This window comes from Neoarius graeffei, chromosome 3 (assembly GCF_027579695.1).
Source record: "Neoarius graeffei isolate fNeoGra1 chromosome 3, fNeoGra1.pri, whole genome shotgun sequence".
NCBI classification, from domain to species: domain Eukaryota; kingdom Metazoa; phylum Chordata; class Actinopteri; order Siluriformes; family Ariidae; genus Neoarius; species Neoarius graeffei.
The window spans coordinates 77653660-77667752 of NC_083571.1; the positions used below are offsets into that span (position 1 = coordinate 77653660).

Here is a 14093-nt window from a genome sequence, read left to right on the forward strand (position 1 = left end):
ACATGTTGCTTTATTTTTGCATGGTGAGGTTGACATTTACATGGAATTGCCCAATTAGTGAAAGTTGGCAGCATAATCGAGAATGATCTAGCATCAATGAAAAATTATTGGGCACGAGTTAATAATGAGAAAGCAGCTAAACAGCAACCAAAGACAAAAAAAGCTGAAGTAAATGTTGTGAAATCTGAAACACACTCCCACGCTCCTCCCAAACATCTACCGTCTCTCCTGGCCGTCAATCTCTCTATCAGAGGCTTCCAAGGAGCCGCCCTGCTGGACACAGGGAGTACTTTCTCTCTGATGCGTGACAAACTGTGGTAGCAGATTAAGAAGCCACAGGAAAACCTGTCACCTTGTGGTGATCAGGAGTTTGCCCTGGCCATGGGACAGCCAAAAAGGCCTTAGGGATAGTTAACTGTAACCTTGACCTCTGTTGGGTCAAAAATTATTATATGTAGATTATGATCAGAATATGAATCAGAATCAGTAGGTTAAATCAGGATATATGTAGGTGTATATGTAAGTTTAGTGAAATAGTGATTCTTAGCTTATTCTGTGTTAAGATTTAGTTTGAAATGACCTTAGGTCCGGCTGGACATTGTTTGGGAACATTTTGTTTATGAATGTGTATTTTTGAACAGAGACGTGTCTGAAGGTCTGTTTTAGTGTCAGATTGACTCATACCACACTCAGAAATAGTAGAATTAAAGTTCATGATTATGCTTATTCATTCAGTTGAATCTTAGGTCATGGCTTCATAAAGGCTATGAAATACACTGAAATATATTGAAATATACTATGGTAATGATTAATATTAGTTTTATAGATCCCGTAATTAATGAATACATTCCGTGATTAATGTTAGTTTCATAGTTCTAGATTAGTTTCATAATGACATTATAATTATAATTAAGATCTCATGATTCTAAGGATTTTTAGTTTAAGAGCATTAACCTAATTTAGTTATAAGTTTAATCCTGTTAGTGGTTTAATTGTTCTCTCTCTTTCAGACATATTCTCATTGTACTTGTGGTTAAGTTGTTCTTTTTTTTTATGTTTATTCTCTTATAACATTCATTATTAAGAGCTGATTGTTATTTGTTAATTACTTATGTTGATGGAATCAAGATAATCAAGATGTAATTTACTGACTGACCACACATTCATGTGTTAAGAATTATTCATGTTAATTATTAAGAATTAGTACGATCCTTTCTGTGCAAACTAGTGTTTTTTGACCTTCTTCGTAGGCAAACATTAAACATTATCTATGTTTATACATTCCAAACTATTCCACGAAGAATCAGACATAACATCTATCTGTACCTTATTGTCAGCAAAAATATGTTATTATATTATTATGATTGATTCAAGATCATTACACACTTCTACATAGACACACACACACACACGAAGACAAAACATAAACACAGCAACACTATAAGACATTCCCACAAATGTTTTCATTCAGACGAAGCGAGCGAATAAACTGGCATGTGAACAACCCACACGTGTTCTCCTGTCCGTTTCTGAGCGATTCGTCTCCTTGTCTCCTTGTCTCCTTCGGGCCCGAAGGGAAGGCATTCACGAAGGAATCCAGGGTCTCTTTCTGGGTGAACCCAACAATTTGGTGTCAGAAGTGCGATACTGCCAACCAGGTGAGTAAATTTAATTTTAATTTATAATTTGATTGGTTATTGATTGGTTGACCGCCTGGTTGGCTAACTGATTGTACACTCAACAGTATCGGATATATCAAAAATACATGTAGAGCTCATCCTAATTGCGTTCCACCACACCCTAATAATTATCCTGGTGTTAAATTGGCATTAAACTGGTATTGGTACTGCGGTAATAGTAATCTCCTTGTTTCGTTTCCCACTAAGTGGTCAGGCATTTGCGCTCCCATACAACTCAAAAACGCTATCACTGCTATCCATCCTCTCTCTGCTCATCGCCCAAAATGAGATGTTATTCATAATTTTCCACCCCTGGAACATCATCTTACTACTCGGTGGCACAGGTTTTGGACATCAATGTTTCCTCATTTTGGTGTAGCTGATCTATGGAAGAATGTAGAATTAACACATTATCGCTTGGCCAGCTTTGTTAATGAAACCATTAAAGCTGTCGATGGTATTAAGACTGAATTGACCTCCCTGCGTCTAATGACTACTCAAAATCGTATGGCCCTTGATATTTTGTTAGCAGAAAAGGGGGGTGTTTGTGCTATGATTGGAGACAGCTGTTGCACTTTTATTCCCACTAATGATAACCCGGATGGTGAAATAGGTGCAGCCGTACATCAAATGAGACAGATTGCTCAACAATTAGAACATGATGAACATGGGGATACGGCAGGGTGGGTGTGGTTTTCTAGACTGTTTGGTAATTTGTCTAGTTGGTCTGCTATTTTTTCTATGTGTATTCCTGTAGTGGTGATTGTTCTTTTGTTTATTTTTCTGGGACCTTGCATTCTGAGATGCTTGATGGACAGAATGCATAAGATGATTTATAGTCTTACCCGCAAACCTCTGCATAGAGAGAATAATGTATATTATCGTCCTGCTAGGGTGTAACACTAATCTTAATCATAATCTTACTTACTTACATATTTACTTAAAATCTAAAGTTAATACTGTGATTAGTATTAAAGGGGGGGATTGTTGGGTCAAAAATTATTATATGTAGATTATGATCAGAATATGAATCAGAATCAGTAGGTTAAATCAGGATATATGTAGGTGTATATGTAAGTTTAGTGAAATAGTGATTCTTAGCTTATTCTGTGTTAAGATTTAGTTTGAAATGACCTTAGGTCCGGCTGGACATTGTTTGGGAACATTTTGTTTATGAATGTGTATTTTTGAACAGAGACGTGTCTGAAGGTCTGTTTTAGTGTCAGATTGACTCATACCACACTCAGAAATAGTAGAATTAAAGTTCATGATTATGCTTATTCATTCAGTTGAATCTTAGGTCATGGCTTCATAAAGGCTATGAAATACACTGAAATATATTGAAATATACTATAGTAATGATTAATATTAGTTTTATAGATCCCGTAATTAATGAATACATTCCGTGATTAATGTTAGTTTCATAGTTCTAGATTAGTTTCATAATGACATTATAATTATAATTAAGATCTCATGATTCTAAGGATTTTTAGTTTAAGAGCATTAACCTAATTTAGTTATAAGTTTAATCCTGTTAGTGGTTTAATTGTTCTCTCTCTTTCAGACATATTCTCATTGTACTTGTGGTTAAGTTGTTCTTTTTTTTATGTTTATTCTCTTATAACATTCATTATTAAGAGCTGATTGTTATTTGTTAATTACTTATGTTGATGGAATCAAGATAATCAAGATGTAATTTACTGACTGACCACACATTCATGTGTTAAGAATTATTCATGTTAATTATTAAGAATTAGTACGATCCTTTCTGTGCAAACTAATGTTTTTTGACCTTCTTCGTAGGCAAACATTAAACATTATCTATGTTTATACATTCCAAACTATTCCACGAAGAATCAGACATAACATCTATCTGTACCTTATTGTCAGCAAAAATATGTTATTATATTATTATGATTGATTCAAGATCATTACACACTTCTACATAGACACACACACACACACGAAGACAAAACATAAACACAGCAACACTATAAGACATTCCCACAAATGTTTTCATTCAGACGAAGCGAGCGAATAAACTGGCATGTGAACAACCCACACGTGTTCTCCTGTCCGTTTCTGAGCGATTCGTCTCCTTGTCTCCTTGTCTCCTTCGGGCCCGAAGGGAAGGCATTCACGAAGGAATCCAGGGTCTCTTTCTGGGTGAACCCAACAACCTCCATAACACGTACTGGACACACTCCATGTATGTCTTATCTGATGAAGATCTGGCTTTCCCTCTTATCTTAGGCCTAGACTTCTTACAAAAGAGTGGCGTGCACCTGGATTTTAGGCGGGGAACCTATGGAGTAAAAAATGGAGGGAAAATAACATACTATCCACACCCTGACCAGAACAAGTGGGGAAATGAATGGTGTACAGTGAAACCAGCAAGAGTTCACATCTATTATGCTCTGCCTCATAGAAAGCCAGCACCTAACACATCTGTTCATCTGTCACATCTGTTCATCTGTGCATCCTGTCTGACTTATCCCAGCAGCCTAGGCCTGAGCTGCTACAGCTGATGAATGAGTGGCCGTCCGTCTGCTCTGGAAGACTTGGGAGGATGACCGCTGTAGAACACACCATCCGGCTGACTGATGACGTCCCTTTGCGCTGTCCAGCTTATCGAGTGTCTCCACTAAAGAGGGAGATTATCCAGCAGCAACTGAAGGAGATGGAAGTTGATGGGATTATTGAGCCTTCCTCCTCCCCATGGGCCTCTCCAGTTGTCCTAGTGCCCAAGCCTGAAGGGAAATGGTGATTTTGTGTCACCTACAGGTGCCTGAACAAAAAGACTCTGTTTGATGCCTATCCAATGCCGAAGATCCATGACATCCTTGAGTCCTTTTCTGGTGCATCTGTATTTAGCTCTCTGGATCTACGCTCAGGATACTGGCAAGTCACAATGGACAAGGCCAGTGTTGAAAAAACAGCATTCATCACGCCTTATGGTCTCTTCCATTTCCTTTCTATGCCTTTCGGTCTCAAGAACTCGGGAGCCACATTTCAGAGGCTTATGGAGACAGTCCTGGCTGAATTGAAGGGGGTATGCTGTTTTGTTTACATGTACGATATTATTGTCTTTTCAAAGTCTGAAGCTGCCCACCTGGCCGATCTGAGGAAGGTGTTTGAGAAGCTCCATCTAGCCTCACTGACCCTCAACCTGAAGAAATGTCATTTCTTCAAGACCTCCTTGACGTTTTTAGGCCACCAAGTGTCCAGCCAGGGTATTGCAGCTGACTCTGAGAAGCTCAAGGCCATCAGTGACTATCCTAGGCCTCAAAACATCAAAGAGCTCCAGAGGTTTCTGGGTCTTGCCGGCTGGTATCATAAATTCATTAAAAACTTTGCAGATCTGGCCACCCCTCTTCACAATGTCAAGAAGAAGGATGTTGAATGGAAGTGGACGAAGGACTGTGAGAGGAGCTGGGAAAGACTGAAAGAGGCACTACAATCTCCCCTGGTGCTTGCTCATCCAGACCTGTCGAAGTCCTTCAAGGTGGCCACGGATGAAAGTGATATTGGGCTAGGTGCAGTGTTGACACAGGACGATGATGATGGCGAACACACCATTGCCTTTGCTTCCCGCCTACTGAATGGTGCCGAGAGAAACTACTCTACATCTGAAAAAGAGTGTTTGGCTGTTGTATGGGCTGTGGAGAAATGGCAACACTTCCTTGAAGGAGTCCAATTTGAAGTGGTGACAGACCATGCAGCCCTGTCTTGGGTCTTTAACACCCCCAAGACTTCTTCACGCCTCATACGCTGGGCACTGAGACTCCAGCCCTTCACCTTTACTGTGCGTTACAGAAAGGGTACATTAAATGTTGTTCCTGATGCCTTGTCACGGAGTCCAATGTCCGCTGATAATACCACCATGATGATGCCACGCCTTGCTGTATGTGCTGCCTCCACAAAAGTGGTTGTTGATCTGCCCAACTCCCTGGATGAAATTTCTGCTGCTCAAGGGAGAGACACTTACATCGCAGGGGTCCGTGGGCAGATGTCTTCCTCTGAATCTGTTTCTCCTAGCCACATCACCTTTGTTGACCAGCAGGGGCTGCTTTACAGGCGAGTGCCAATTGCATGGGATGGGCACAAATTCCAGCTAGTTGTCCCAAAGGAGCTGCAGTCCACTTTCTTACAGTATTACCATGATAATCCTTTAGGCGGACACTTTGGGCACCTGAAGACCCTCCTGCACATCCTAGAGGTTGCTTGGTGGCCTGATATCCGCAAAGACACCTGGGCCCACATCAGAGAGTGCACTGTCTGCCAGCAACATAAGCCTTCCAGTTCTAAACCCAGTGGTCTACTGCAGTCGACCCAAGTGTTTGAGGTTGGTGAAATGATGAGTATTGACATCATGGGCCCATTTCCTTGCAGCCGCAAGGGTAACTGCTACTTGGTGGTCCTTGTGGATTGTTACTCCAAATGGACAGAGCTGTTCCCTGTGCGTGATAGCCGGACCCCAAAGCTAGTGAGGATTCTCACAGAAGAGATATTCACCAGGTGGGGTACGCCAAAATATCTTCTGTCCGACAGGGGGAGCCAGTTTACCAGTCACCTCTTGAAAGCTGCCTGCAAATCATGGGGAGTGATAAATAAGTTCACCACAAGCTATCATCCACAAACGAACCAGACTGAGCGGGTCAACCGAACACTCAAGACCATGATAGCCTCCTATGTAGGGGAAAAACATAACAACTGGGACCAGTGGGTACATGAGTTCCGGTTCGCCATCAACTCCTCATGGCAAGAGTCCACTGGTTTTGCACCAGCCATGCTGCATCTGGGACGTGGTCTCAAAGGTCCTCTTGACCAACTTTTGTCAAAGGCTCCACCTCCAACCTCCTCGCAACACTCTCTCCTGGAAAGACAGCTGGAACTGTCGAAACAAGTGGCTGCCAATGTAAAAAGAGCACAGGACAAACAAGCTAAATATTACAACTCAAAAAGGAGAAACATGGAACTTTCTGAAGGGGACATGGTGTGGGTCAAAGCCCATCCACTATCTGATGCTGTAAAGGGATTCTCAGCCAAACTGGCACCAAAGTGGACGGGACCATGCATTGTAAAGAAGAAATTGGGAGCCCTAAATTACAAGGTTCAGTTCCCTGACAAGTCCACTGACAATGTGAACGTGGTGAATCTTAAGCCCTACTTTGGTCCTTCTCTCGACATATCCAGTCTGGGGGGGGGGGACGACTATGTAGCACCCACGTGCAATGAACCGGTGCTAGAGGTGCTCTAGCCCCTGCCCCTTTTCTGTTTGCTGTCCAAAGTGCCCTTTTCATAGGGACTGTTTTTTTTTTTTTTTTTTTTAATATTTGTAAAAGATAAGTTAGCTCCAACATCAATATTCTCTACAATTTAACAATAATATATGAAATTATAGATTTATAAAATAATGTTTTTCTATGTAAATGCGGGCATCAATCCGTGACATCATGCATTCAGTGAAATTCCGTGCAGAAACCGCATGCAGGCGGTTGACAGTGGGAGACAGTGCGAGGAACGGCATGGTAAGGTCACACTGAAAGTCTCCTTTCATTTCTTTTTTTTTTCCAACTTTATTTATGATTTTGCGGCAGCACTGTACACAAAATGCAATGTTCACGATACATTCTTGGCTGACCATTTTTCACCCTTTTTAAAAAACAAACAAACATTAATTATAACAAAAAGACAAATAATAAATGAATAATTATTATACAATTAAATTAAGTAATAGTAATAAAAAAATAAAATAAATTAAAATTAAACAAGACAGCAGACCAACACTATCAGTAGTAGACAGCAACAGCTCTCTTTCATTCATGCACTGATGGACAATTTATACTGATCCATAAATTTAAGAAATGGCTGCCATGTTTTATCAAATTTTATAGTCGACCCAGCAAGTATGCACCTCATTTTTTCTATATGTAAAAACTTCATCAACTCCGTTAACCACTGATCATGAGAGGGAGGACACTCTTGTTTCCACCTCAAGAGGATGAGGCGCCTTGCTAGCAGGGACGCAAAGGCCACCGCCTGAGAGTAATTTTTTGAAAGGGAAATTTCAGGTGGTAGCACCCCAAATAGGGCGGTCAATGCATTGGGAGCAAGATTGACTGTAAATGCCTTTGAGAATGTCTGAAAGATTGATGACCAATAATTATTAAGATTAGGGCATGACCAGGGCGGCACGGTGGTGTAGCGGTTAGCGCTGTCGCCTCACAGCAAGAAGGTCCTGGGTTCGAGCCCCGGGGCCGGCGAGGGCCTTTCTGTGTGGAGTTTGCATGTTCTCCCCGTGTCCGCGTGGGTTTCCTCTGGGTGCTCCGGTTTCCCCCACAGTCCAAAGACATGCAGGTTAGGTTAACTGGTGACTCTAAATTGACCGTAGGTGTGAATGTGGGTGTGAATGGTTGTCTGTGTCTATGTGTCAGCCCTGTGATGACCTGGCGACTTGTCCAGGGTGTACCCCGCCTTTCGCCCGTAGTCAGCTGGGATAGGCTCCAGCTTGCCTGCGACCCTGTAGAAGGATAAAGCGGCTAGAGATAATGAGATGAGATGAGATGAGGGCATGACCAGAAAGTATGCACTAGTGAACCAATATCAGATTTACAACGATTGCACAGTGGGTCAGTTCCTGGGTAAATCTTTGCTAATTTTTCCTTTGAAAAGTGCAGACGATGAAGAATTTTAAATTGAATAAGTCCATGCCTAGCACAGATGGAAGATGAGTGCACCCTTCGAAGTATATTTTCCCAGAGGTCATCAGTAATATTCAATGCCAGATCATTTTCCCAGTGAGATTTTATTATATTTAGGGACGTGGACTGCAAATCTAGCAACATGTTGTAAATTTCTCTAATGGCCCCTCTCTTATGTATATTTATTTTCAAAATTGTATCCAAAGTTGTTACTTCTGGAATATTTGGAAATGAAGGGTATCTACTACTTATGAAATGCCGGATTTGTAGATATCGGAAAAAATGTGTTCTGGGAATATTATAGAGTTCATTTAGTTGCGAGAATGAGGCAAAGATTCCATCAACAAAGAGATCCTTCACCGTATTTAAGCCATTGTTGCTCCAAATCTTAAAGGCAGAGTCAACCATAGATGGCGGGAACATGTGATTTAAATACAGTGGGGTGCAACTCGACATTGTGTGTAAACCAAACTTTTTCCTACATCGCACTAATATTTTAAGAGTCATACAGTACAGGATTACTTTTATACTGCTGTAATTCCAGGGGAAGTGCCGTACTCAACAGAGCTGATAAGGATGTTTTCCCACAGGAGGATGATTCAATATGAATCCATGAAGCAGTCTCAGAAGTTGAGTTCTTAAGCCAATAGAGAACGTTGCGCATATTTGCCGCCCAGTAATAAAACTGAAAATTTGGTAAGGGTCTCCTTTCATTTCTTATCTGAACATGCAATATTGTGCAGCATAGAACACAACAGTAAATGCGTAGGGTTGTTTATCATTTAATGAAGCCGCCTAGGCTATATTTAAACCGTTTGCTCCATCCATTTCATTAACGTGGCAGATTCGGAAACTTTCGTTTGAACAACGGCGTTAATAAAATATTCTAGCAGCTTCGAAAACTTACTACATGGGAAGTGTTGAGTGCTTTGCAACACCTCACTGAACAAAACAACTGGCAAACACGGAAAAGTCCAGAAGAAGCACTAGCATCTGTCAGGAAGCTTTGTGAGTTTTATGAGATTGAGGAAGAGGAGAAATTACTGACGGAACTTAAAGTCTTTCACTCCTCCTACTCTTGCCTCCCCAGTGTGGCATCCATGCTTTCTGTGCTCAAGGAGAACAATGCTGACTTGGTTTTTCCAGAGCTGGCTGGGCTGCTGAAAATATATGGAACACTACCTGTGTCAACTGCAACGGTAGATCGTTCCTTTTCAAAGTTAAAGCTAGTGAAGACAAAACTCCGCAGCCTTTGTCATGAAGAAAGGCTGTCAGACCTTCTTCTGCTGGCAATTGAGAAAGATATCCATATTGAATACAATGTTGTCATAGACATTTTCAAGAACATGGCAAACCGAAGACTGCTGCTTTGAAGAATACTGCAGCATTTAGATGGATCACACACACACACACACACACACACACACACAGAATGTTCAGTTGCAATTGAAATTTAGTTTTGAATAAAGTTAACTTGTGTGAAAAATTTGTTCCAAGTGCCCTTTTTTGAAGGTTGAGCCCCTGCCCCTCCAAAGGTCTTTGCACGGCCCTGCTATGTAGCATCAGCCACATAAAGTTTTATTTATCAGTAGCGTAAAATAGTATCTATGTCTAAGACACTTATTTATATTTCGTATTAAAACATCTATGTAAATTAAGACATAGAAAGCCTCACTTTAAGAGAAATTCAGGGCAAGCATGAGCCTAGGAAGTCTATAGGGTTCTTCTCTGTCACTCACCCTGTCACTGACACACACACACACACCTCCTTGCTCCCTGTCCTATGGCCTTAGCCCCTTTAAATCACGTGCTCGTTTTTTGAATGGGGAGCGGAAGGAAGAATGAATGGAGGCAGATGGAAGCCGGCGCGCGTTCATTCTGACATCCTTCAGTATTCTTCAATGATCCGAAACAAATTGACTGCTACACGCTTATGGATTACTTTTGTTCTTCTTCGCCCTTTTTGAGGAAGGTACAGACGGACTTAAACCCACATCTGAAGAGGTGAGATCGCTCCTTTTTTCCTATTTTTTTTTTGCTGGCGGGATTTTGTTTTTGGAAAGCGCATGGGCGGTGCGCGGTTTTTGTTATACTGCTTACGCAGTGGTTGGATTAAAGACTCTGCCCTCTGCTATTCTCCCACTCTCTCTCATTCTGCACCATCACACAATAAAATATTCACATTGGAAATATGTTGTAAGCGCGTTTCATGCACTAATTTATAAGATTTGTTGACAACTCGTATCGAGTTCGTTACAAGGTGAGATGTAAACAGAAGTCATAAGCACACATACGCACACACAAACCAACTCAGGCAGACACACACTATACTTTTGCTGTAAAGCATTGATGATTTCAGAGAGAAAAAAATGTTATGAGATGGAGAGAAAGTAATAGTTTTTGTTTAGTGTTTGGAGCTTTTTGTTATTTTCTTTTTTTTTGGTAAGAAAAGCTAATTACAGACATAAGAAAGACATGTTGCATACTGAAGTCTATGTCTAGCAATGATATGTTGCACTTGTTTTACAGTTACTGAAACTCACATAGTGACTGAAGCAGTAATCATTCTGATTGTTGCCTTTAATAGGCAACTTGCTATAGGCTACTTCTATTTTTGATATCTAACCTTATTATTTTGTGGTCTTTGAGGGAAAGTCAGTATGTATTGTATTTTAAGTATGAGCAGAGTTTGAAAACCTGTTAAGTGAGGCACACCGGATTTCCAGTTTTGTGTTTTGTAATGTATCCCAGCATTACTAATGTATGTAAAGTATAAATAAACAAAAGGATACTGTTTTGAAATTTCATTTCTGTTTTTCTCTTTTTCTTCTCAGTAACATGAAGCACTTGGAAGTTAAGTTGTCAATTTGTAATGAATCGAACCAGACCGGATCGAATCATACCAAATCGTTTACTACTTTTTATGAATCGTTCCTGAATCGGATCGTAGCCTGTGAATCGAGATTTGAATCGAACCGTTTTGTGAGTGAAAGATTCACACCCCTAATATATATACCCAAACTTTGAATATCCCAGAGAGCACCATTAAATCCATTATAGCAAAATGGAAAGAATATGGTCACCACTACGAACCTGACGAGAGAAGGCCACCCACCAAAACTCACAGACCAGGCAAGGAGGGCAGTCAGAGATGCAACAAAGACACCAAAAAAGATAAACACTGAAGGAGCTGCAAAGATCCACAGCAGAGATGGGAGTATCTGTCCATAGGACTATAGTAGAGCAGGTTAAGCAAACCATCGTGCACTTTGTGATATAAGCATGAAATTTGGCATGATTGTTGCTTATAGGTCACTTTTTCAGAAAAAAGTGCTAGCCACAAAAAAATTCAATATGGCGGCCCTTTTTCAAGATGGCCGCTAGACGCATCCTCGTTTCATGTTTTTGTTAAGAAAACACAGAGCAAATTGTTATATAAACATGAAATTTGGCAATAATGTTCTGTGTAGGTCATGTTATCAGTTAAAAGTGCTAGCCCTCCAGAAAATTCAATATGGCGGCCATTTTTCAAGATGGCCGCCAGACGCGTACCCATTTTGTGGCTTTGTTAAAAAGCCACAGTGCATATTGTCATATGAACCTGAAATTTGGCAGTAATGTTCTGTGTAGGTCATGTTTTCAGTTGAAAGTGCTAACAGACCAAAACATTCAATATGGCAGCCATTTTTCAAGATGGCTGCCAGACGCACATCCCCGTTGTGTGGTTGTGCTCATGTGTGCCCCTAAAATGGACTGCTATTGCCGGGATGGCAATGAGCTCTCATTGCTTACAAAATATCCCAAATGGCTTGCGAACCACACAGCCTCTGGCAGTCAAGTGTCCACCCTAGCCTTCCAGGGTGATTTTGCAGATAGAGGTGGTGCGAAAGGCGGGTATCTGGTGCCTCAAAACCAGTTGCTCTTGGCAGAAGAAACTGAGTAATGGCACTAACTGGAAGGGGATGAGGAGGACGAGTAATGGCACTTACTGGAACAGGACTATGAGGACGCCGAGTAATGGCACATCTTCTGGCAGTTCATAGGGCGTAAGAAGAGAGTGTATGTCGCTCACTACCAGGGCACACTGGTGACAGACACTGCTGTGAAACTCAGCATGGGGTTCAATGTCAGCTAAACATTGAGTTAGTATCCCAAATGCAAGTGCTCGAAGGCTGGAATAGGGTGTACTCCACTGTGCAGTTGCCCTTGTGAGATTTTTAAGCAAGGAACAGTGACTGAACTTTGGGCCTAGCCATGCTGGCGAGGGCAAAGTAATCCAAATTCAAATGGTCTACCAAACTTCACTTTGGACAGTGGTACATATCCATTCATAAATCAGAGCTGGCAAACCATTTTTATGGTAGGGGGCATTGTCTACCTAAAACTGTGTAATTGGGTGCTGGATCCCAGCAATGGATATTTTTGTCGATGTCATAGATTTGACCAAGCTATTTTTCACTGTTGAGCATTAGCACTATTTTTGTTCACTTGTTTTTCTCTGAAAGGCCTATGAGCATGCTGGAAAATCATGTGACCAATTCATTTGGGACTATTTGATGGAAGGATCAATCAGCAAGAAACAACTCCTTGGAGCTTAGGAAAGATATGGGAATTTTCCCAAAAAAGCATTGGAATGTAAGGGTTTCACAAGATTATCCACTGTGAAAAATAGGCTTTTCATCATGCCAGATTGGCTAATTGTGCAATCATTCTGTTTCTCTGCATGTAATTCAGTATTATAATGGCAATAAATCAAAAATGTTTCATTGAATTCATCTTTTGTACTTTGACACCAGAGCAAGACCACTAACGGGGGATTTTTTGGTGACCATCTTGAAAAAATGGCCGCCATATTGAATTTTTTGGGGGGCTAGCACTTTTAGCTGATAACATGACCTACACAGAACATTATTGCCAAATTTCATGTTCATATCGTAATTTGCAGTGTTTTTTTTTTAGCAAAACCACAAAACAGGGACACGTCAGGCGGCCATCTTGAAAAAATGGCCGCCATATTGAATTTTTTTTCGTGGCTAGCACTTTTTTCTGAAAAAGTGACCTATCAGCAACAATCGTGTCAAGTTTCATGCTTATATCACAAATTGCACGATTTGGAGCAAAATCTGCCTTAACCTGCTGCACTACTACTTTAAGCCATACACTCCTCAGAGCAGGGCTTTATGGAAGAGTGGCCAGAAAAAAGCCATTGCTTAAAAAAACATGTTTGGAGTTTGCCCAACAGCATATGGCAGACTCTCCAAAACACATGGAAGAAGAAAGTCTCTGGTCAAAGGAGACAAAAATTGATCTTTTTGGCCATCATGGGAAATGCCATGTGTGGCACAAACCCAAAACCCTGAGAACACGATCCTTACAATTAAGCATGGTGGTGGCAGCATCATGCTGTGGGGATGTTTTCTATCTGCAGGGACAGGAAAGCCAGTCGGCACTAAATACAGGGCAATTCTGGAGGAAAATCTATTTGAGACAGCCAAAGATGTGGGACTGGGATAAAGGTTGTCCAGCAGAACAATGACCCTAAACATCCTGCTAAAGCTACACTAGAGTGGTTTAAAGGGAAACATTTAAATGTCTTGGAATAGCCTAATCAAAGCCCAGACCTCAATCCAATTGAGAATCTGTGGTATAACTTGAAGATTGCTGTACAGTGTACACCAACACAACCCACCTAACTTGAAGGAATTGGAGC

At 41.0% G+C, this 14093-nt stretch overlaps 1 protein-coding gene across 1 annotated transcript in view; it reads left to right on the forward strand.

Annotated features, from left to right (window-relative positions):
* The first annotated feature begins 1370 nt into the window (after positions 1-1370).
* The window catches only part of LOC132883587 (histamine N-methyltransferase-like), a 73242-nt gene continuing 60519 nt past the window's right edge, over positions 1371-14093 (forward strand). The window contains exon 1 of the mRNA XM_060917380.1: positions 1371-1658. Coding sequence (XP_060773363.1) covers positions 1458-1658 — 201 coding nt within the window. The 5' untranslated portion in view covers positions 1371-1457. The remainder of the gene's footprint in view (positions 1659-14093) is intronic.